The sequence below is a fragment of the Orbicella faveolata genome, unplaced genomic scaffold (genome assembly GCF_042242905.1).
Source record: "Orbicella faveolata isolate gen_17 unplaced genomic scaffold, um_ofav_v1 contig_14, whole genome shotgun sequence".
NCBI classification, from domain to species: domain Eukaryota; kingdom Metazoa; phylum Cnidaria; class Anthozoa; order Scleractinia; family Merulinidae; genus Orbicella; species Orbicella faveolata.
The window spans coordinates 2,184,740-2,207,060 of NW_028301541.1; the positions used below are offsets into that span (position 1 = coordinate 2,184,740).

General features: G+C 38.6%; 3 protein-coding genes and 1 non-coding gene across 4 annotated transcripts in view; 3 read left to right on the forward strand and 1 right to left on the reverse strand.

Moving 5' to 3' along the window:
• The window catches only part of LOC110055645 (spliceosome-associated protein CWC27 homolog), a 33,992-nt gene extending 18,376 nt beyond the window's left edge, over window positions 1-15,616 (forward strand). Inside the window, exons 10-15 of the mRNA XM_020762023.2 lie at window positions 7,239-7,289; window positions 7,796-7,929; window positions 9,969-10,087; window positions 12,701-12,807; window positions 13,627-13,736; window positions 14,619-15,616. Coding sequence (XP_020617682.2) covers window positions 7,239-7,289; window positions 7,796-7,929; window positions 9,969-10,087; window positions 12,701-12,807; window positions 13,627-13,736; window positions 14,619-14,775 — 678 coding nt within the window. The 3' untranslated portion in view covers window positions 14,776-15,616. The remainder of the gene's footprint in view (window positions 1-7,238; window positions 7,290-7,795; window positions 7,930-9,968; window positions 10,088-12,700; window positions 12,808-13,626; window positions 13,737-14,618) is intronic.
• On the forward strand, window positions 1,951-5,013 carry LOC149113621 (uncharacterized). The gene has a single exon (XM_089286170.1). The coding sequence runs from the start codon at window positions 2,154-2,156 to the stop codon at window positions 4,281-4,283; it is 2,130 nt and encodes a 709-aa protein (XP_089142296.1). The 5' UTR covers window positions 1,951-2,153; the 3' UTR covers window positions 4,284-5,013.
• Trnag-gcc (transfer RNA glycine (anticodon GCC)) lies at window positions 12,142-12,212 on the forward strand. Its single transcript has one exon. It is a non-coding gene; the product is annotated as a tRNA-Gly (tRNA).
• Window positions 15,617-20,511: 4,895 nt separating the features above from the next.
• Window positions 20,512-21,705, reverse strand: LOC110055643 (uncharacterized). Its single transcript, XM_020762021.2, has one exon. The coding sequence runs from the start codon at window positions 21,474-21,476 to the stop codon at window positions 20,928-20,930; it is 549 nt and encodes a 182-aa protein (XP_020617680.1). The 5' UTR covers window positions 21,477-21,705; the 3' UTR covers window positions 20,512-20,927.
• Window positions 21,706-22,321: the final 616 nt, after the last annotated feature.

Here is a 22,321-nt window from a genome sequence, read left to right on the forward strand (position 1 = left end):
TTTTTTGCCACTGTGCCAGGGAATTTTGCCATTTTTGGAAAAAAAAGCTGAACCCATGGGCACTACTGGAATAGACCAAATTCATATTCCCGGTATTTGACTGGAACTAGCTTGCAATGGAGGCTCGTGCGAGGGAATATCATTAAAAATAGATAAATGTCATTTGCATTTGAAAGGACTCCCCATGTTAGCCTCATTTGCAAGCTAATTCCAGTCCAGTACCGAGAATACGAATGTGGCCTATTGACTGATGCATAAGCCGCTACTAATGATAGGTAGTTTTCATAAATGTTTTTGTCATTTAATTTTATTGTTACTCAAATGAATTTCTTACTTGGTTAACTAGTATGTCATATTTTCTTGAACTGCCTACACTGTTGAAATCAGTGGTAGTTGGTGAGATCTAGTGAGTGTTTTCCCACTAGAGATGGATGGACAAACCATCTTAGTGTGAAAATGGCCCATGGGGGATACTCCCCAAAATCTGTGATTTTCCCAACCGTATTTATGACCTGACCAACAATTCAATTTTCTTTTTATGACTTGACACAGTTGCTGTAAACATAATTTATGAAGCACTTTTGTGGATGGTCTTATCAATAATGATAAAACACTAGATTCTTCTAAAAAAAAAACATACCCAATTCAAGACTAGAGTGCAAAAGCCGTACCCTACTTAATACCAAAACAGCTGAAACTGGTACCCTATAATAACCAAAACAGCTGAAAAACCCAACCCTTTGGGGCTGGACATATCTATATAGCCCATATAAGGGAGTGTCTCCCTTCCCGTGGGGAAAATGGGATGGTGTTCATTACAGACAGATAATGTGTCGTACCTTATCTGTGTAACTGGTTGTCAATTTCAATGGATTTTGAGACGGATGACAAATAAAGCCTGGAACTAGAGAGGGTGCATTGAGTTCTGGGAAAGAAAACATGGTGCCTAAAGTTGGGAAGAAGAAGGCACAAAAGACAGCGCAGAACACCTGGAAAGAGGATAAGGTCTTCCTTTTCCCAACCATTTTGTCTTCTTTGGAAGACAGAGACCCTGTAGTGGGGGGTGCTGGTAAAGGGGCAATACATGTACTGACCCTATTAATGGACCATACAGGCAGGCTCCACTCAGAAGGGGTCCTTTTTCAGGCTGGAGATTTATAAGTTGAAGTATAGAATTTAAGGGAAGAAGAACAGTCATTTAGGTATTTTATATGTGACAGGGAGGTGCAAAGGCCTTTTGGGGGTTTGAAATCAATGATTTGTACATGTTTAGAGTAAAAATTCTGGTAGATCTTTTCTGGGTTGACCATTTCCTCCAGCAGAGGGGACTCTTTTCTAGGGTCAGTGAAAGCGTAGCGTAGGTAGTATGTGAAAGGAGTAACCTTTGCTATATTTTTCGTTTACATCTTTTCTGATGAAAATGGCATGGTATTTAAAAGGGTTTTTACGATAACTGTAGAAATTGTTGCACGCTCATTAGCTAATTTTTATTGTCAATAAGCGGACAGACACATGAATTTATCATTTATGCGATGCGTCAACAAGCGAGAGCGGACAATTTGACAATTTGTTATCGTAAAAAACAAATTGATGTCAGTTTTTAATGCGTCTGTCCTGTTATTGACAAGTGGTCTACTACTTTGACAATGTTATGATGAAATTCATGATCAGAAACAGGACAGACGCATGAAAAACTGACGCCAATTTGTTAAATTGTAATCATGCCTAAGCACAAACCCATTGGTAGCTATTGGTCCATCCGTCTCATGGGAATAACTTGAAAGAGTTTATCCGTCTCGAATTCAATAAAAAAAAAATTACATCAAGACGAATAATTCATGCAACGGTTATCCATCTTTAAATTAATTACTGAATTAGCGTTTACCCAAGAGCGTAGCATTGCGTGACGGAGGGAGGCTTGGTTACCTAGCTATTGCACCATCTTTCCAGAAGATGGAAGTGATAAACACTACTGTGTGTAAGCTATTTCGTAGCTTTGGCATTTCTTCTTGAAGCCTTTCGGATTCATCGTGATTCAAATCAAGCTGTACGAAAATCTAGCTTACGTTGATCAGACACATTCGTCGCTAAATACACATTACGAACTGGCATGCTGGAAAAATTCCTCCTGTAAACTTCGACGTGTATGAAACATGCATAACGGTGATGTACTAGGAGATGAGGGAAGAAAGGCTTTGAACGCTTGTGTAAAGGTGAAGATTTACGGCAAGCCAGAAACACGGAGATATGACTGGAAGACAGCAGTGAACCGATTGTGCGGTTGTTATGTGGGTCAGTATCCATCTCACTATCATAACCAGGACTTTCAATGGCGTTCTAAACATTTTCAACAGCTCTTGCTTCCTACTGAAATGGACAGGTCGGGAAATCCTCTAACGAACAGTACATACAATATTGATGATATCCACGATGTACTGGTTGGATTTGATGAAAGGAGATGTGTTGAAAAATACCCAAAGGAAGGCCCTGGATCTTACAAACTGAGAGTCTTAATTGATGAACGAAGAGCTGATGTTGAAAGAGAGTACAGGGAAGCCATGGCTGACCCAGATGGTCGACTCAGATATTCCTGGGTTGTTGCACAGCGCCGAGTGAGGGATTGCTTTGCTGGAAACTTTCCAGGGGATCGATTTACACTCTTTCATGCACTATCGAATTCAGAAATGAAAAAATCGTTCACAATTATTGACATTTACAATGCTTTTTGGTTTTGGGATGAACAACGAAAAAAAGCGGATGAAAAAAGAGAGGCTTTAGTAAAAGAGTATGAAACTGCTGCCAATGCTGATGCAAAACATACACTTCATAAATATTCTTCCCATGACGCAATACAACGCCTGAGTGACTGTAGTTTTGACTATCCAGGCAAATCAGATTTAAATTTCTTTCCTCGCGAAGTAGATGCAAGTGGCAAGTCAATTCAGAGTAATTATGACATTTTCTACATTCACAAAGCATTTCTTCAATTTGGTGGGAAAAAACTGCTTCAACAGTATCCAGAAGAAGGGCCTGGATCTGATGAGTTGAAAAAGTTAATTGATGAACACAGGGAAAAATTGGAAGAAGAATATCAGAAAGCCAAAAGCCATGTACCATTTTACTGTTATTACCATGAAGTTGGTGATAACAGTCTACGTCAATATTCCCTGAGTGAGGCAGAGCGTCAAGTGAGGGATTGCTTTGCAGGTACCCTCATGTGGGATACAGAAATATTTCCCGAGAAGGAGAAAGATGAAAGTGACCAGACCTATGACATTTTTGATATTAAAAAGGCAATTGATCATTTCGATACCAAAACATTCCTAGATGCATGTAAGTATCCAAACAAGCAAGAGCCAGGATATGATGAAAGGAAGGAAAAGGTTGATAAGGAAAGGGCTAGGATTGAAAAAGAGTATGAAGAGGCCACCAGAAATATTGGAATTGATCAGGGCTCAGGATTTATCATTCATAATCATTTCATAATCACTAACAGGCATGTGATTGAAACCCATTTGAATGATACTGGGGGGCATGAAATTTGCATTTCAAATGCAGCAATTTATGTTCTGCCCTGCACAGTCATTCACTATGATCCAGGGAAAGATTTGGCATTACTTTATTGTCAAGATCTTAATCTAGAGCAGTGTGGAATTTGTCCATTGCAGTTATCTAACCAGTCATTACTACCAGGCATGTCAGTTTTTGCTTTTGGTTATCCCGTGAGTCACACAGAAGAAACAGCTCTCTTTGTGAGTGGCAATGTCTCTGGTTCCAAGAGCACCTTAGCAGGTCATTCAATGATTGTATTGAATTGTTCACTAAACTCTGGCAATTCAGGTGGACCAGTGTTGTGCTGGGTCAATGGTCAACTAAAGGTGACTGGTGTTGCAACACAGAAGCATTTCAAAGAGATTTTAACATTGGAAGAAAGGCAAACTATTGAAAATATACGCGAATCATTGCAAACCCATGTCATTTCTGATTTGCCAGATTATGTCAAACTACAGGATAGATCAGTAAGTGATTATTACCAGGACCCAACGACTCGTCGGACTCCAATGGAATTACTGACATTAAAACTGTATGATGCCTTGGAAACACACTCTCAGTTTAATTTAGGTAATGCCTTACCAGGAAAGTTGGTGGTGGACTTTATCAAAGATTCTATCAGTGAATATGCAGGAGAGCATAGAGAGGAGTTGGCTGAGGTAGTTAAACTGGCCAACAATACTGATAACACTTTGCAGTCTGTTCATACTGTTGCATCTAATGAACAGTAAATATCTGCTCATTAGACACATCCTTCAGTAGCTTTTGTTATTAATTATTTTACTGACAAAATTATAAATCTTCATTTGAATAATTGTAACATGGCTAAACACTGGAGGGAGTTTTAACTATGTCCTAAACCAATGGCTACTTTATTAGCATGCTGTGGTACATATTAATGCATTTAAAAATAATTCCGTCAGTTTATCAAATATATCAAGATTTGAAGGTTTCAAAGATCTATTTACCAGCATGTAATCAGATATTTTTTAACTTCAGTGACAGGTAAATTGCAGTGGTGGGCCTAGGAAGAAGCTCTACCCCCTAAAAAAATTTCTTTGCCTCCTTCCTGCTTTTCTTTCTTGGAGCAAGAAATTTGAGGGTTGTCCAATACATGTGATCAAAGTTGGGCCATCTCATCCATGGCTAAGATGACCCCCTGTTCCTTCTACATTTGAATACCTTAGGACCTACACTGCAGTGTCCGTGCAATTGAATGATGATGAAAATGACACTTTGTACTTTATTTATTAATTATTGATTTCTTAATAAGCATTATCTTAAATGTTGTCCTTGTAATTCAATCTTTTGCATTTTTTGTAAATTATCATACTTCAAAGGTACAAAAGCAGTAATTTTGTAATAATATTACTCTAATATGTTCATAGTTTGGTATTTTTTTCAAATCCTTTTTGTATGACAAAGGAAAAGTAACAATAAATAAGAAATCAGCACCACAAACCATGTCCTTAGTGTTGGTAGATACACTTTTCCTCTCTCCATTAGTGTCTATGGTGGCCCTGTGGTAAGCGAACTACACTCCAGATCAAGCTGTCTCTTGGTTTAAGCCTTGCTGTGTGGGGTCACCATGTAGTGTTCTTGGGCAAGACAACTAACTCTCACAGTGCCTCCCTCTTTCTCTCTCTGCTGAGGTGTATAAATGGGTACTGACAAATTTAATACCAGATATAAGGCTCAAAAGGCTCTTAAAAGTGTCAAATATTCACTGGTAGTCTAAACATTTCAGGCTTAGCTCTTCAGTAGGTGGAAGAAGTGCTAAGCCCCAAACATTTAGATTACCAGCGAATATTTGACACTTGTAAGAGCCTTTTGAGCCTTATACAGTATCTAATTTATCAGCAGTGTTACGCATCTTATGAGTTTTTTGCTCACTCCTACTGAATTTGAATTTAATACCAGGGTGGGGTAACCCTACAATGGACTAGCATCCCATCCAGGGGGGAGTACAAATGAATATAATCCATACATGAGCTCACTGAAAAGCACAGCATTTTTCAAATGGCAATGCTTTTCAGTTAACAACTGATTCATAGTTTAGAGTGCATCATCAAGTGATAATACGTTTAAGAAGTTTGGAGACCACAAGAGAAACATAAGAGTTGTTGGATATTGCGAACATCTTGTGTACTGTCAGTTGAGTATCAGTGGATACTATCAGTTGACATCTCAACTGAGTGTAAGTCGATATATTGGCCAACACTTGGTCAATATGTTGACCGAGAGTTAGCCAAGTGTCGGTCTCCATGTTGTTCAACTTGGTATACCATTGCTCAACTGTCGGTGGTGTATCGGTTGAGTGTCACTGTTATTTAAGAAATAGAAAACGTGTACCGTGTATCTATCGAGTCAACAAGATTGGAAGTTTGGGAGAACAAGAAATGCTGTGGGAACACAAGCCGCAGACGAGTGTTTCCAGTGTTTTCAAGTTCTCCCAAACTTTCACGAGTGTTGCTGTAACTCGATAGAAACACGGAGAACATGTTTTCTATTTCTTTTAGAAAACACCACAACAAAAAAGTAAAACAGCTTGTTAACTTTGATTACCAAAATGTAAATTCTCTTTACTTGTGCCATCATTGCGTCAACAGCTCGTGCTAGTTCTGTGTTTCTATCAAGTTATAGAACACAATTTTTAACCAATCAGCATGCTCAATTTCTTAGGACTGTTTTCTAAATGTGTATTGTTAACCGTTTTTTTGCTGAAATGGCAGCCCTCCTAGCCCCTTGCCCTTACCAACAGGGGATGTGACAGAAGAGTCTCCATGCCCAAATATTGATTGAGCAAGGATACAGCTCAAATAGCCATCATTTCATGAGAGTAGTGTTGGCTGAGTGCCGGTAAAGTATTGACCAAATATTGTCTGACTTGCATGTCCATAATGAGGCAACCAATGTCAATCGACATGTCAACAGAGTGTAAGTCGACATAACCTAGTATTGGCCAATAAGTTGACCAACACTCAGTGGACCGATAGTGTCTGTCAATACTTGGCCGACAGATGACTTAAGTACACAAGATAATAGTTGCTTGTGGTGCAGCTGAGAGCAACTCTACCTTCTTGAGTGCTCTCCAAACTTCCCAAGTGCATCATAACTCAATGATGCACAGCACAACTAAGGGCATGAATTATAACATTGCCAATGGAAATAATTTTCTCTGCTGAAGCAAAGTTAACTTTGCTCACATCGTGGGTGTTGGATTTTGATGCACTCATACACATACTAAGTTTGACATTGCAGCTTTGCTAGGTATGCTATAAGAGTTATTGAAAAATAATATATTGACTGATAATAACTGAATTGTGATTTGCCATTAGTCAGGGGGAAAACTGTTCAGTTTTGATGTTATTCTGGACTATTTACGTCAAATTATCAATTGCCAAGCAACATATTAGACTTACGGTTAGGTGATCTATTTGCAAGCTCTCCGAATGACATGTATTTGATTTATAAAGAGATGTATGCCTTAAACAAGAAACCTGCTGACAATTCTAAGCGTCTTTCTTAGCAATGACCACAAATTCTCGATTTCCTAGTAGCTAGTACAGCACTTCAGATGGACGTTTTTGCAGTGGGCAGGTCTGGATCAAAAGGTCTCTGTTGTTAAATTATAAAAATCACATCCATGTAGTGACACTATGTGTTATCTGTTTATATCTGTTTAGGACAAGAAGAAAGCTAAGCCTGTGGATTCAGATGATGACAGTGATGAGAAGGTATGCATTAGAGAGGGGAGGGTGGCTGCAGTTTGACATGAGCAAATCCCTTTTCAGTGTCAGGTCATATGACCCAGGACTGTCTTTAGATAGATCTAGCTTCCATATTTCATTCTTTTTTGAAGTTATACAGTAGACCCAACAACAACTCAGGATAACTGGAAAATTGTTTGTTTTTTGAGACATTGAGATTGACAAGAGAAACAGGCTTGAAATTTGAAAAAAGAACACTGGTGGTTAATCAAGGAAAAAAGGTTACATTGCAGGTTTAAGAGGGTGCAAATTAAAATAGTTGCAATGAACCTGTCACCAAGTTGATACCAGTTTGTGACTCTCTTCACACTATTTGTTATTTAGTCAACTCAATAGCAAATTCAACAAGTTTTACCAATTTTTTTTTATTAAAACTTTATTGGTTTGCTGCACTTTCATAGTAATCTAGTTCTAGACATGTTAATAGTAACTCTGGATTATTTCCTAAGTGTACATTTGTATTTTATTTGTAGAATATCGATGAACAAGATTTTGACTCACACATGCGAGATAATGTGCGAAATAAACTAATGAAAAGAAAGGCAGATAATGATGATGATGATAATGATGACGATGAAATTAAAAGAAAACAACAATCTGCAATGAGGTTAGTAAACAACAACTGTAGTCTGTTCATATATCCTCTATTTTCTCTGAAGTTTTGTTGAGATTGAAAAAAATATGAAATGCTTGGGATTTAAAAAGGAGAACTAATTGGTTGGCAGAATAGACTGAGCACACAGGGCTGGGACCCTCTTGAGCTGTTGCCATGGATACAGATGTGGTAGGCTGTAATTCAAGAAGGGCATGGTTAGGTCCTTTTTAAATGTAGAAAAGTTGTCCATGAGAGTCACCCACTCCCTCAAGTATTTTTTACACAGTGTTAACATGTGTATGAAAAAAACATATCTGCTCAGTGAGAGGTAACTTGGGCCTTTCCTGTTCATGCATGCTACATATGTCTTGACTTGTCTCTTGTAGGTGAAATTAAAATAGCCAAAATGTTGATTTATCATTTTGGCTCACCTTCGGGGTCAACCCTTCTTCAATGGTATGAACCTGCTTCTTAGCCAACTTTAAGATTTCTCATGTAAACTGCCACGTAACATGGAAATGTATGATTATGAAAAATCTTCTTGGGATTATTTTAAAGGTGAGCCCTGTATCAGGGACAGCAGACCCTTCATTTGCACTTGTTACCTGGGCCTAGCATGTGAGAGGAACTACTTGATTAACAGTTACCTGCAAACCTAGCTTGTGAACCAGCCAGGGTCAAAATTTTGCCAAATTGGTAAATGGTAACTGCAGAGATGTACCCATGTTTGAACTGTTTTATTGATATTATAAGTCAATTTTCAAGAAAAAATCTGGTACTTCCCATTGAGAAATTTCTGTCTCTTGTACTACCAGGGAATGCGATATGGTTACAACGCCTTGCTATTCAATTTACGCTCTATTATCTGCCAAGTGGTCACTCACGGGAGGTTTAAAACAAAAGAAAATTTGAAACTTTTAGTTCTAAAAGTGGCCACGGTCGCTTACAAGAGGTGGTCACTTGCAAGAGGTTCCAAATATAGTGATTTGACTTGGAAGCTTTTGTTATTTTGGAAAACTGGCCACTGAGGAGAGGTGGTCGCTTACAAGGGGTGGTCACAACCGGAGTTTCGACTACAGTAGGCATCTACATGCAGGCTGCTGCAGACCAAACTGCCCTGATTGCTTACTTGCTAGTGTAACACTTAAAACCAGCAACAAGTGATCTCCATTCCTGTCTGTCCTTAACCAACATCTCTGTGCCAGCCCAACTCCTCTTCATCTCTACACAGGGCTTCAATAGTGCCTTGTCCTTGTCCTGTTATGTTGGTGCGCCCTCTCCTGCAGTGAGATACTCTTGTACTTACAGTGTTGAGTTCTAGAAAAAGGAGGGCATATAGGAAACCCAACAAGATTGGCTACCTGCCCTGACAAAAAATGGAAAATGTGTGAACGCCCAGTTTAACTCCATAACCCTCCCCATCCCCCCCCCCCTCCCCCCATATCTCCCCTCTTCCTGGTACAAGACTTAAACTCTGCACCTTTGGTACATTGCTATGGATTATCAGCAGCAGATCCATTCACTCATTTGCAGCCAGTCTGCAATGATAGATGAAGCTCTGGGCCGGGTTGTTCAAAGTCCGATTAAGATACCCAGGATTAGCGAGACTTACAATTTCATTTTTGTAACTTCTCGATTAGGTTTTCACTTTATATTGTTTGTCCTTCAACTTTGAGTTTGAATAGTCTCAAACTACACAAAACAAAAGCAGTGAAAAACATTTTTACACAAGAAAAATTAATACCCCACGTAACTTTTAATCCTGGGTTAACGTTAACCGGCTTTCAAACAATCCGGTCCTGAGTATAAGATTATTTGTAGCCATCCAGTGAACATCTGTGCATTTTTTTGTGTTCTTGCACCTCAAAATAATGTTATAGATCACAATGAAAATTTAAAAAAATAAAAATAAAAATGTATGCCAAATTAGTTGCCAGTAGTCCTTAGACAAACCACAAGGCTTCTGTGTGATAAGGTCTTGATATGAGTGTATTATTTGCTCCTTAGACTATTATAAAGCCTGAGCGACATTGCAATTTGTTTTCCTTTAGCAAGCAGCAAGAAGATTCTGGATCCAAGATCCCTTCTGCCCGTGCCGAATATAAACGCCTTAAGCAAGAGATGATGGAGACAAAAACAAAGAAAGACGAAAAAGAGAAGACATCCTCGGGTAAAAACCATTTGAATTTATCAATACAGAGTTGAATACGGTTTGAGGACTATTTCTCAAGGAAGCTCGAGACGAGCACGAAACGCGCGTCGCGTCTCGCGCGTGTCTCCACTGTTGCGTGGAACTACTAGCTAAGTCACTTGTTCCTCAAGCTAGTGACGCTGTTTTTGCAATAGAATAGTTTATTATAGGCAGCTTACGCACCGGTTTGAGTAGTACGTTACAGGGTTGAGGAGTGTTTAAGTGTCATTATAACAAAGCAAGGGGAACATGGAAACTACACGCCTTTTTAAAAAGAATCAGGCAAGGCTGAATATTCTTATTTTTCTGCTGATTTTAGGCTGAAAATATTCTTGTGAATATTCTTTGATTATACTACAACATTTCTGTTTTCGAATGTATTTGGTGTCTGGATGGTGTTAAAGTAATTTTGGGGCCAGTCTGTAGGTGTCAAAGCCTGATATGACGCACATGACTTTTTGCAGAAATGTTATCAGTATCGAACATACGACTAGCGCTGTTTTTGTTGTTTTTTTGGCTTGTTTTGCCATTTAGGGAAAGGAAGAATTTTATACGGTTTAGTGAAGAGCTTATAATTGTACTGTATTTTATTTTACCTATTTTTAACACAAAAAAGTTAGTATTCTTTTCAAAATCTCAACCCCCATTTTATTCTTAAAATTTCTCAAATTTCAGCCTGATGTTCGAATAAGACCTAATAAAACATATAAACTTAGAATAAAAAGCAAGGGTGTATACACATAAAAATGACATGCAAATAGAGTTTCCCTGGGGGGGGGGGGGGGGTACTCCCTTATATGGGCTATATAGGTATGTGCAACCCCAAAGGGTAGGGTTTTTAAGCCGTTTTGGTCATAAATAGGGTATCGATTTTGGCCATTTCGGTCTTAAATAGGGTATGGTTTTAGCACTCTAGTCTTGAATTGGGTATGTTTCTTAGACGAAGCTACTTTTTCATCATTATCAATAACACCGTCAACAAAAGCCCTCCATAACTTATGTTTAGGGTAACTGTGCCAGCCGCAAAGGTCATAAATAAGGTATTGAATTTTTGGCCAGGTCATAGATAGGGTAGTGAAAATCGCAGATTTTGGTCATAAATAGGGTAAGGGTTTTGGGAAGCGGGCCGCCTACTCCTGCCCAACTTTTCTGGGAGTACCCCCGTCCACCCACCCCCCTCCCATGGAAGAGTTTGTAACACTGCGTTGGAGAGGATCAGAGCTCATAAGGACAGGAGAAATTTCATTCTAGGTCGCTTCAAACTAGCAATTTTACAGTTTATCTCACCTTGCGGTCTAGTTAGTGGATGAACTATGTGATTCATGTTGAGTGACATCTTTATGTTGGTAGTTTTTTTTTTTTTCTCAAATTGTTGGAGAATTTGTAAATTCTACGTTTTGTGGTTGGTCATTTGATATTCTCTTTAAGTTTGAAAAACCAACGAGATATCAAAATAGAATTTAACTTGAAGCCCCCCCCCCCTCCCCCAAAAAAAAAAAATTAGATAAAATAAAATAACGTGGCGAATATTACAAAAACACAAAAATTTACATTTTGATCAAAAAGATTTTTCTTTGAATGTTCTTTTCTACTCTTTATGTTTCGGTAAATTCTGGCAAAACTCTGCAAACGAAATACACTTTTCATTTCTCTTTTGGTTTATTTAATCAGGCTGTTTTTGTTTGTTTTATACTGGGCCGCTTAAGCCGTTTTAGAATAAATTTGACAGCCGCAGTCGAAGCCGGTCAATATTGAAATATTGGGCTTTGACTGTGACTATTAAATTTATTCTACAACGACTTTCACCTTAGCGTCCACTGACAGTTGATTTTTGAAGAGAAAGCGTCAGGTCTTTCTGCATTCGCGTCCGTATTGACAAACGTGAAATGTACGGCCTTTTGCCCTATTGGAATCCAATTTGTGTGGTGAAATATGAGATATAGAAAGTCTGGAACACTCAAAAAAGGAACCTATTGTTACATGTGTCCGTCATAAATATGGCTACTGTTCAGATCATGATGTATGTAAGTTGAGCACTGGTGGTTCAGTGGTAGAATTCTCGCCTGCCACGCGGGAGGCCCGGGTTCGATTCCCGGCCAGTGCAGTTGACTTTTTCATTTTTCTTTTTCATAATTTCTGTTTTAGAACTTTATTTCGTAATTGCTCTTGCAAAGAGTAACCGACAAAAGTAGCCAATAAAAAAATGAGGAAATTTGTGGTTTGTGACGTAGGAATTGATATAAGGCAGTACCCAAATAAGAGCAAAAAAGAAAATAAAAACAGAACAAAACCAAGTGAAAGAAACGCAAACAGAAATAAATCAAATCAAAAATCCATGTCATCTATAGCAGTTTTTGAACGCAAATTTCATGCTATTTGAGGTACAAAAACTGAGTTTTGTGTGCTGTGACAGCTTACTCCATTTCAATGGTGGTTTTGTGGTTTTGTCAGAATATATAAACTACTTTCATCTTACAGGGCCAAATCATTTACCTTGAAGCAGGTTACTGAGAAAGAAGTTCTTCCGCTGGGAAAGAGCATTGCACTTTGTAATTTTTGTTTCTTATTCTTTCTTTTTTTGTTGATGACCAGAGTCAAAAGAATCCGATGTCCTGGCCGCATTTCATGCTGAACAAAAGATTTATCTTGAGAAGAAGAAAACGAGTCAAAAGAGAAAAGGAGAAGGGAGAGATGAACAGGTAGACAATGGTTCTTGTCTTGTCACGTAATGCTTTCCATATAACCGCGCGTGACCGTAACACAACGCTTACGTTAGCCACCATCCGACACATACAATAGGGTTTTTTTACGATAACTGCAGAATTTCTTGCGCGCTCATTGGCAAATCTGTATTGTCAATAAGCGGACAGACACATGAATGTATAATTCATTCGATGTGTCAACGAGTGAGAACGAACTGTTATCGTAAAAAACAAATTGAAGTTAGTTTTAATGCGTCTGTCCTGTTATTGACAATGAAAGCTAATGAATTTCGTCATAACATTGTCAAAGTAGTCTGCGTATCCAGTCGGCTATCGCCTCGTGGATCCACAGCTACTTTGACAATGTTATGACGAAATTTATGATCAATAACAGGACAGACGCATGAAAAACTGACGTCAGTTTGTTAAACTTACGCTGGCAATACAACACTCTACTTACAATTGGTTACTGGCATTACTCGCAGAAAATACAATTACTTCCATTACCGGCTACTTACACTACTACTAACAATACAGTACTCTACCTACAATAAGTACTTACATGACTTGCAGAACATACCGTTCCTCGCAATACTTAAAATACGTTGTACTTACAGTACAATATTCCAGCTACAATAAAATTCTTACATGTCCTACAATATGATCAACAGAGTGAAGTTCTTACTGCCTACAAAATGATTATGTACAAATACGTTTGTGCTTCATAAAGGCCTTGATTCACTGTTTAGTTTGTTCGTTTTTTGGTATTAGTTCCAGTCAGCAGTGTTATTTGCTTCTTATTTTTCTTTCATGCAGACCCTCGCGCTGTTGGCGTCTTTTCAAACCAAACTGAATGGGTCTGAGGAAATTGAGGAAGAAGAAATCGATGATAACGAAGCAGAAAACGAAGATGATGACACAGGATGGTAAGAAACAAGAAACCATGTCACAAAATATTAATGTCATGTAACTTATCTACAAAATTATCACTTTGAAGGCAAAAAGATCCTCAAAATGATAATTGTCTCAGGTAAACAACACAGCAACAATAACAACAACAACAACAACAACAACAAAGACGTTGGAATAAGCCGAAAATAGCTGCCGAAAATACACAAGGATCGTTACTTAGGATTCGGAAAGACCAAGACACAAAACTGACCTTTTTTGAAGATTGTTGGTCCGCGACGCAACAACAACAACAGCAACATCTGTATTTCCTCAATACAAATATGAATATTTTACATTTTTTAGTATACGCGTTTCTGATATACGTCGCATATTACATATAAGGTGACTATTGTAATCTTGTTTCAGTGAGACTGGAGGCTGAATGAACCGTTTTCGAGTTAGCCTCCAGCCAAGTTATGATTAATTGTAGGACAGGGGAGATGAAGGAAGAATTTGCATTTACGTAGTGAATAGTTTGAATCCGGGATTGTCATTCAGTATTTCGAAATCTGAGCCATGTTCGCTCAGGTTGGCGTTGGCGAAAGGAGTGAAATGAACGAGCTCCTTTTGTTGTCTATTTCCTTTTCCTTTTCCAGCTCCAGTGGGGACGGAGACAATATATTTCCTGTGCTTTCCAGGTCTTAAAATTTTCAGGCTAAAAGAAAACTCTGGGCCTCTAGATATCTGACTCACTGTTAAGTTAGAAACAGTTTGTCAGGTGGTATTGTTTGGTTTCTGATTGTAGCGTGATCTGATTGGTCAGTTTTGTCGCGATATGATTGGTTCGTGAAGCCGCTTGTGATTGGTTAGATGTTATCACATTTGCTGTAACTGTTGATTGTGTTCTTTTTCTTCAGGATGACTCACTCTCTGCGATGCGAAACTCAACAAAAACTGGCCAGGGATGCTTACATCGAAGACGAAGACACGTTTGAAATATTTGATCCACGAAATCCCATCAATAAAAGGCGACGGGAAGCAAGCAAAAAAGCCATGAAAGACAAACGAAGATGACACTAAGGCAGAGCTGGAAGATTTGTAAGTAAAGCAGTCCAGGGAACAAGCGCCGTTTTTTTCGTAAATCCTCGTGAAAACACCCGAAGAGTTGCCGAGTCCTGTAAGCCAATCAGATAACTACTCGTACACCACAAGCTATTACGTCAGCTTATCGTCATAACGACACGTCTTGCTAAACAACAGGATTGCGACCAAAAGGCCCTTGTTCCACTGTGTGACAAGTAACTTTTAGTTGTGTGCTAGGAGTGATGTTCAACTCTTCATGGATATGCGCGCTACAAATTTCAGCAACAATTGTCCTGTTTTCTTGAAGTATTGGATTGAAACTGTATAAATCCTGATATAGAAGACTGGCCTGCTGGTTTGAACGATTTCTGTTTATATTCAACCCGCTCAACTTTGACATTGTAGTAACAAGGTATCAGTTGACAAAACTCTGGAAAATCATCCTGAAAAAAGAGAAGAAAGAAAGCTTGCACCGAATGCATCGATACAAAGCAATTCCAAACTGTTCCTTACGCGAGGAATAGAAACAATCCGATGTCATTTGTTCCTGTCTGGAAACCTGATGGTCATATAACAAGATAGATTTTATGTATCACAATCACTTTAGTTTGCACGAATTTAGAGCTCAAGAGACAATATATTTTTTACACTCCATTTGCTGGTGTAGAAATAGCGAAGCTCGTGTGTATCTGACGAGAAAGAAGACTGTTTTTATTTGCGCTTGAAATCAGTGGCACAGGAATGTTCTGTGCGTTGTATAGAAGTCATTTGTAGCTGGTAAAAGTTTGAATCACCTAAGTTTTAAACATAATAAATGTTACTACAGCATCGACTCTGAAACTTCTATTTAGTAACGATCGTTACTTAAGATGGTTTTCTTCGCATTGCGTGACGACACAAATAAGGAGATGCACTTTTGACAACCTAAAGGTCTTAGTCTTTGTCTTGCTCGAGTCAAAAGCTTAAAAGTTCAATTCTCCTTAACAATTTCAAGGTTTCTTTTAATGTCAGATCTGAGAACTTGGTAGTACATCAAGAAAATATCCCTTAGTTGATGATCTTTGTTGTTTTTGTAACCCGTCTCCTTGACAACGTATTGATAGTGCATGTTGTTGATCACCACACCTTGTTCCTCAAAGTAAAGTATCCAACTTCAATAGTGATTTGCTTGTGTAAACAAGTTTTATTACCGTTAATACGACTCTTGTAAAATAATGCAAATATTTATTTAGGAAGAACTCTGAACATAAAAGCGCGTAACCCGACATAGCTGCAAGATTTTTATCTTTTAATGGGGTAGGGAAATAAATCACGTATTGAACGTACTGAAAACCACTTAAACACATTGATTTCACTAAGCTATAGTCCAAAGAGATTTTGAACTGATAATAAGCTTCTTTTATCAATGGAACTTCAACAGAAAAACGACAGTATTTTGAAATTCATTTTGTATATTTTTAGTTGACTTTGCGGGCGTTTTAGATTGTTTTTCAGCCCACACACGTATGACTGGAAAGGAAAGGTGTAAAAGCTATTACCTTTAACTAACAAACTGATCAATTCTTTAAAGTAATTGCCGATTATTGCGCTAATGAGAAATACTTTTGCGGTGACGGCTTTAAAAGTGATACCCAAGAGATAACAGTCATCCTGTTATATAAACTGCTCAACGCCGGAAAAAATACCACTGACTAATTTAACAATTTCCCATTCAAAAAATTGTACGCACCATGCAAATATACCTGATAGTAAAGTAACTGAGGATTTTTGATCAGCAGCGATAACTTTGTACATTGGTGAAACAATCTGCACAGTTGTTCGTCAAGGTGACGGACCAGGGCACTCAACGAATCGTTTCGGTAAATTATCTGTTCGGAAGGCCTTTAATCCCCTCTGATTTTCTGAAGAGAATTGTCACCTCGAACTTTCCTGAGATGAGAAATTTAATGTCTGTTGTTTTCGGATTGTTAAAAATGTCGTTTTGGGTACCGAAAAAAGGTCGGCTATCATTTTCGGAAAGGCGATAATACCTAAGGTTTTCGGGAAATGGACAAAAAGCCCTGATAAATTCGAGAATACTTAAGTTCCCCTAGAATAACCGAACAGATAAATTTTTTAGCGCAACCTAAAATTAACCTACAGAGCTTTAAAAGTACTCCAGATAGCCTAAAACAGCGTTTAAAAGGAAACGGTCGTTGGGTCCCCCTGACGGACTCCGTATGCTTACTGTTACGATTATTCCAAATAACGTGGTGTGAAAGAACTGTGTTGGTAATCACTCAAATTTGAGCAAATGGTGTTTTTTTCTTTTGCTACTCAATGATTACTTGAATACAGCAGTTGAAATTGCCCCCGGGACGAGGGGTGGGGGGATGGTTACTTCACAAAGTTTTATGCCAGAAGGCTCTGCCGCTACGAAGTCTAAACTCTTTCACTTTTACATACGATTTTTGAAAGGAAAATAAACCTTTCATACACTCCCATAGGAAATAATACTCCCCATATATTTAAAGTAGAAATATCGTATCCCCTCTCCAAACTTTATTTTCGTTCGAGTGACCCTTACATGACTTGTATTGGTTCAATGACTCCTCAGCCGTAAGGTGCGTGCGCTTGTTCGCGATATTTTGAACGGCCTGTTTAAGATGCCAAAATGACAGTTTTTCATAACCTTTTTTTACGCTTCCACTTGTTAAATCCCTGACTTGTATCTGCCTACAGTCTGAGAAAGCTACCCCTTCCCGGTGTGTTTACTCCCGTCCCCCCCCCGGCTAAAAATAATACTTGAGTAACTTCTCTGGTTCTTGTAGTTGCGCGCGGTCACGTGTTTGGCAAGAGACGCACTCGCGTGACACGCGCCGCGCGGCGCAATTTCGTGCCCGGAGTTTCTTTAGTATTCGGTAAGTTGTCGGCGCGTGGTTTGGCAACATTTATTCTTTGTCACAATTTCCACTGTAGTTTCCGCACATTCTGCCCTTGAACCCAAACGACCTGATGAAATAAGAGGCATATTAACTTCTATCGTTCCAATTTTGTAGACAACAAGAGATAACACATTTCGCGTGGGTAACTTCCTTTTTGGCTGACGATGAAAGGAACTCGATCATTTTACCGAGGGAAGTAGCAGAGAATAAATGTCTAGACCTGAAACAATTGTTTCCAAAATTACAAAGGAAACAGAGTTGAATAAAGGGCCAATGAATACAAAAATACCAAATTAGTCGCGTGCTCAAAAAGAAGTGTTAGTTGATCAAACAAAAACACACTTGTGTGCGCTTGCCAAATAATTTACAACTGGTCAGTCTTGTGTTTTATCGACTGAGTAAATTTCCTAACAATGTCTTTTCCATATTCTCCAGACATGCAAAACGTGTGGTCGTAAAACAGACGATAACACTGTCAAAGTTTCTTTCACTTATGGTCAGTTATGTGTTCAGAGAAACAATGAAGTAAGCAAAAGCGACTCTAAAGCAGCTGTTTTAGTTGTCTGTTCTGTTCGGCCGCGCTCAAAAACGGTTCTCATCTTTTAATCCTTTATAATAGCAGTAATTTCCGTTGCTTATCTTTTATTTTAACTATGTGAGTGGGGCAAATGTTATTTTCTTTTGTCGGGTGGTTATTGTGTGCAAAGTATAAGCCTTTTGTTAAACAAAAAAACTTTCTTGTGTTTGTTATTCTTAGGAAATGAGTGCGCATTATAAGAGCCGGATAAACTCTGAGATGAAAAAATCGGCAAATTACTTCAAAGTTCCACCCTGTCTGCCTTAAAATATATAATGTCCATAAACTTTTTAAATTGAGGCTTTAAAAGATTTCTCAAGTTTTAGCTAGTTTTGAAGACTCCTGACTTGACTGTGTACTTCATTTAGAATATCTTTCCAGTTTTGTGCTGTGTAAAACTTGTCTCTACATTTTTGTTTCCACGGAAAAGCGGTGGATTACTTTAGTTGCCATTGGATGGTGACAAAAACACATGTAGGAAAACTCGTATTGTTTTGGTTCACCAAACTATCATTGATAGAAATATAACGTTTCCGTAAGGTGAATCAGAGCTGATTTAGGGTTGAACTTTGGGAAAATAGCTGAAAATTCATCTTACATCTATGAGTAAATGTACTTCAAAATTCAGATCTTTGTTTTAAAGAGAAGGATGAGGTTCTTAATGCTCTTGTAACCTACGCTGTGTGACCTAAAAGTGAACGAGTCTATCGTGGTAATCTTTTCTCACGGTTTTGCGAAGATTTTTCATCCCGTAAGAATCTTCAGTGGTATCTTTTAGTTAACGGATGATGAAAAGTTAAACATTCGCAAGAGGTAGATTTTCTCAATTTTGAGCGCATTTTGTTGTTGTTGTGGCTTTTTTTTTTTGGAGGATTGGAATATTTTACTCAAGTTTGCTCTTAAAATCATTCCCAGCTGTTAATGGCAAGCAGTGCTCTTCATTTATCAACATTTTACTTTGTTGTCAACACTATCCTCTTCATTTGGCACACGAGTCAAATTCAAGCACGCACTAATTCGCCTCCGGCGGCTCGTACATCTCACATGTGATAATAATTCACTCTTGTTTGTTTGTATTAGACATTCAGAAAGGTTTTCAAATTCCAGTCGTTTGTTATTGTAAAGTTATTAGTGGGAATTTAACACTACCCCAAAGGTTAATCGCAACCATTTCCGTTTCCTTTAAGGATGATAGCTGAAGGTTTTTTCTTTCGCGTCGTAAAGTTTCATTTGTCAAATCCTGCTGGTTTCCTTCCTAGAGCCTTCCTTTTTATTCGCAAAGATTTACAAATACAACAAGTTGACTGTTTGTTTTGAAATCACTTTCTGTTGTGGATATTTCAACTTGGTTATTTTTAGTTGCATAGTTTTCAAAATAGAAGTAACATCTATTTGTTCGAGTTATTGTACCCTATTAAATTGATCGAAAACGACTGATTGCAAAAGATATAGTTCCTAGAATTTTACAACTCCAAGCCAAAGTCGATACGGTCTTTTACAGCCTGGTTGTACAAATATCTCGTGATGTTTACCCAGACGAGAATGTACAAACAAAGACATTTTAGACAGGCTAAATTGCAAAGTGATCCAATTTTACAAGATGAAAAGTTTACTAATAAATTCAAATTCTCTGTAGGGGAGGTTTTGTAGGAAAAAAATTAGGTGTGGGCAAATGAAAAAATGTTGGACAATTTCCGGGAAAGTAAAGAGGCAATCTAGATGCAAATTTGTGAGTTTTATCTACAACAGTTAAGCTAAACAGCCCATATATCGATCATTCCTAGTGCTGTTTTTACAACGCATTGCCGTGCTTTGGCGACCTTCCTGTCAAAGTGATCTTTTCTCTCTCAGATATGTCGTCTTTGATCCCTCATTAATTTAATGTTACTCTGTTTATCAGCTTTGCAATCTCCGAATTAGACAGAAACATTACACTTGAATGAAGTAGGTTGATGTTTTCAATCGTAGCCGATCTCCCAGCGGCACGAAAATAGGCAAAACAGAATTCTTTGTTTGTGATAGCGGTTCGAATTTTCCCCCGGTTTGTGTGTCAGCCCTGTTTGTTTGATCCAGTAGTTGTAACATCCTCGCGCCTTCGCGTTGCGTGTGAAAATTTGATTAACACCTCCGCTAGATCAGATTTTGTGTTTGTATTTACACAAAATCACAAAAATGACTAAAACAGGAACGGAATTTAGGCTGGTGATAACACAAAATGACAAGATCTTGATCAGAGAAAGTGTTTATTAATTACACCGTTCACTGTCTTTAGATGGCAAATCTTTGGACAGATAAACATAATACTTTTAAAAGGTTCAACATCGTTACTTATTACACAGGAGAGACATTTTAGTTCTTAAATAAACAAACCAGCAAAAAACACAGCATGAATGAAAACCTATTTACACAAGTTAAGCATAACAGTAAACACGATTACAGAGAGCAGCATTATAGAAATAACTACAGTATTTACTGTCCCAGTTCAGTTACAAAATGTCTTGATCTCGTTTTGTCAAAGTATTGCATGTCGTTGCTACTCCGTGAGATATCATATTGATATCATTTAATATCAGACCGCGATATTAACACGGGAAATGTGACATGTCTGTTCGTGGTATATATTTAGGTATCTTCTCACAAGTCTAAGACGAATCAAATATCGACACAGTGCTTGAGTCGTGTTTATTTGTGTCCATTTCGTCCATCGATGAACGGCAGTAGTTCGTGTGCCCTTCGCAGGGCAATTTTTCGATTTCATGTTTTTCCTCCTTAAACTTTGGATCGGAAGCATCGTGGCGTGAATCTTTGTTCTGCGGCTCAGTCTCATCGCCCATGTCTTTGAGCAAATTGTCCAGAAATCCGATGTACTTCATCGCTAGTCTAAGGATCTCGTTTTTTGAGAGTTTCCTCTCGGGCGGATAAGTAGGCAGAAGTTTTCTAAGCTCGCCAAACGCCAGGTTAACATGCTGTTGTCGCCATCTCTCTCTGCTGTTTGTGTAGAGTCTTTTCATATACGACTGACAGTGATTCTGATAAGAGAGTGTGACTCTTCGCCCTGCAGGGTAATACAGGGCTTGTGGCGATGGTGTTGGGCTCAAGCTTGTTTCTGATCCACTAGAACTGCAGGCTGATCCTACAGGAGAGTGAGCGTACGACTCTAGTGCTGGTGCTTCAAAAGGCTGATACGCCATGGTTCTGCAAAATAACTGTACACACTTCTCGCCAACCGCTTTTATACACGCGCGCACGGTGATCGCCTGTTCAGTTTGCCTGGCTCTTGTCAAACTTGTGACCAATCTGCCTTCAATTTACTGATCAGCGTAATTGCTTTTTCATTTATAATAGTTCAGCGATAACCTTATGAACCGCGCTCTGTCCCAGAACGTTCGGTGTTAGCCAAGCGGTGTGGCTTTTCCAGTGTCTTGTTACGTTTCCCATACCAGGAAATTGGCCTTTCAAAGGATTTTACAGCTCGCGTAACGTGACACCTCGATTGACCAATCAGCGCGCGATTAAATCACTTATGTCTGGCGGTGTCAAATTGTTATTTAAGACGATAGTTAGTAGCCGTTTAGTGAGTAGTGCCTTTGTTGTGTGGTCCTAATGATGTGTCCTGTCTGAGAGTAAACCATTCACTTCAATAAAACAGATATTTTATCTCCAGGCGTGGAAGGAATTTCGGAACAAAATCACTTCAAGTTATCCTCGTTTTATGTTACAGCACTTAGCCCTTGACTGCGTCACACCCTCTGCCCGCCCTGATGCTCTCTTGTCGTAATCAAAACCAGAACGGTTTGCTTCGATTTTCAAGCGAGTGCGCCGTGTTTTTCTAAAGACGGGCTTATTCTACAAGCAAAGCGTCTTGTTGATATATTTGTTAAGTGTCACTTAGGTGTCTTGTTTATTCATGCGAAGGATTTTCACAGAATTCGTGAGATTATTCTCGCCGTTTGAAGAGATTTTCATGCTACACTCAGCAGGCCTCAAGTGTTTTGACGGTGTTCGTGGTGGGATTTTTCAAATCCCAGCCATGACA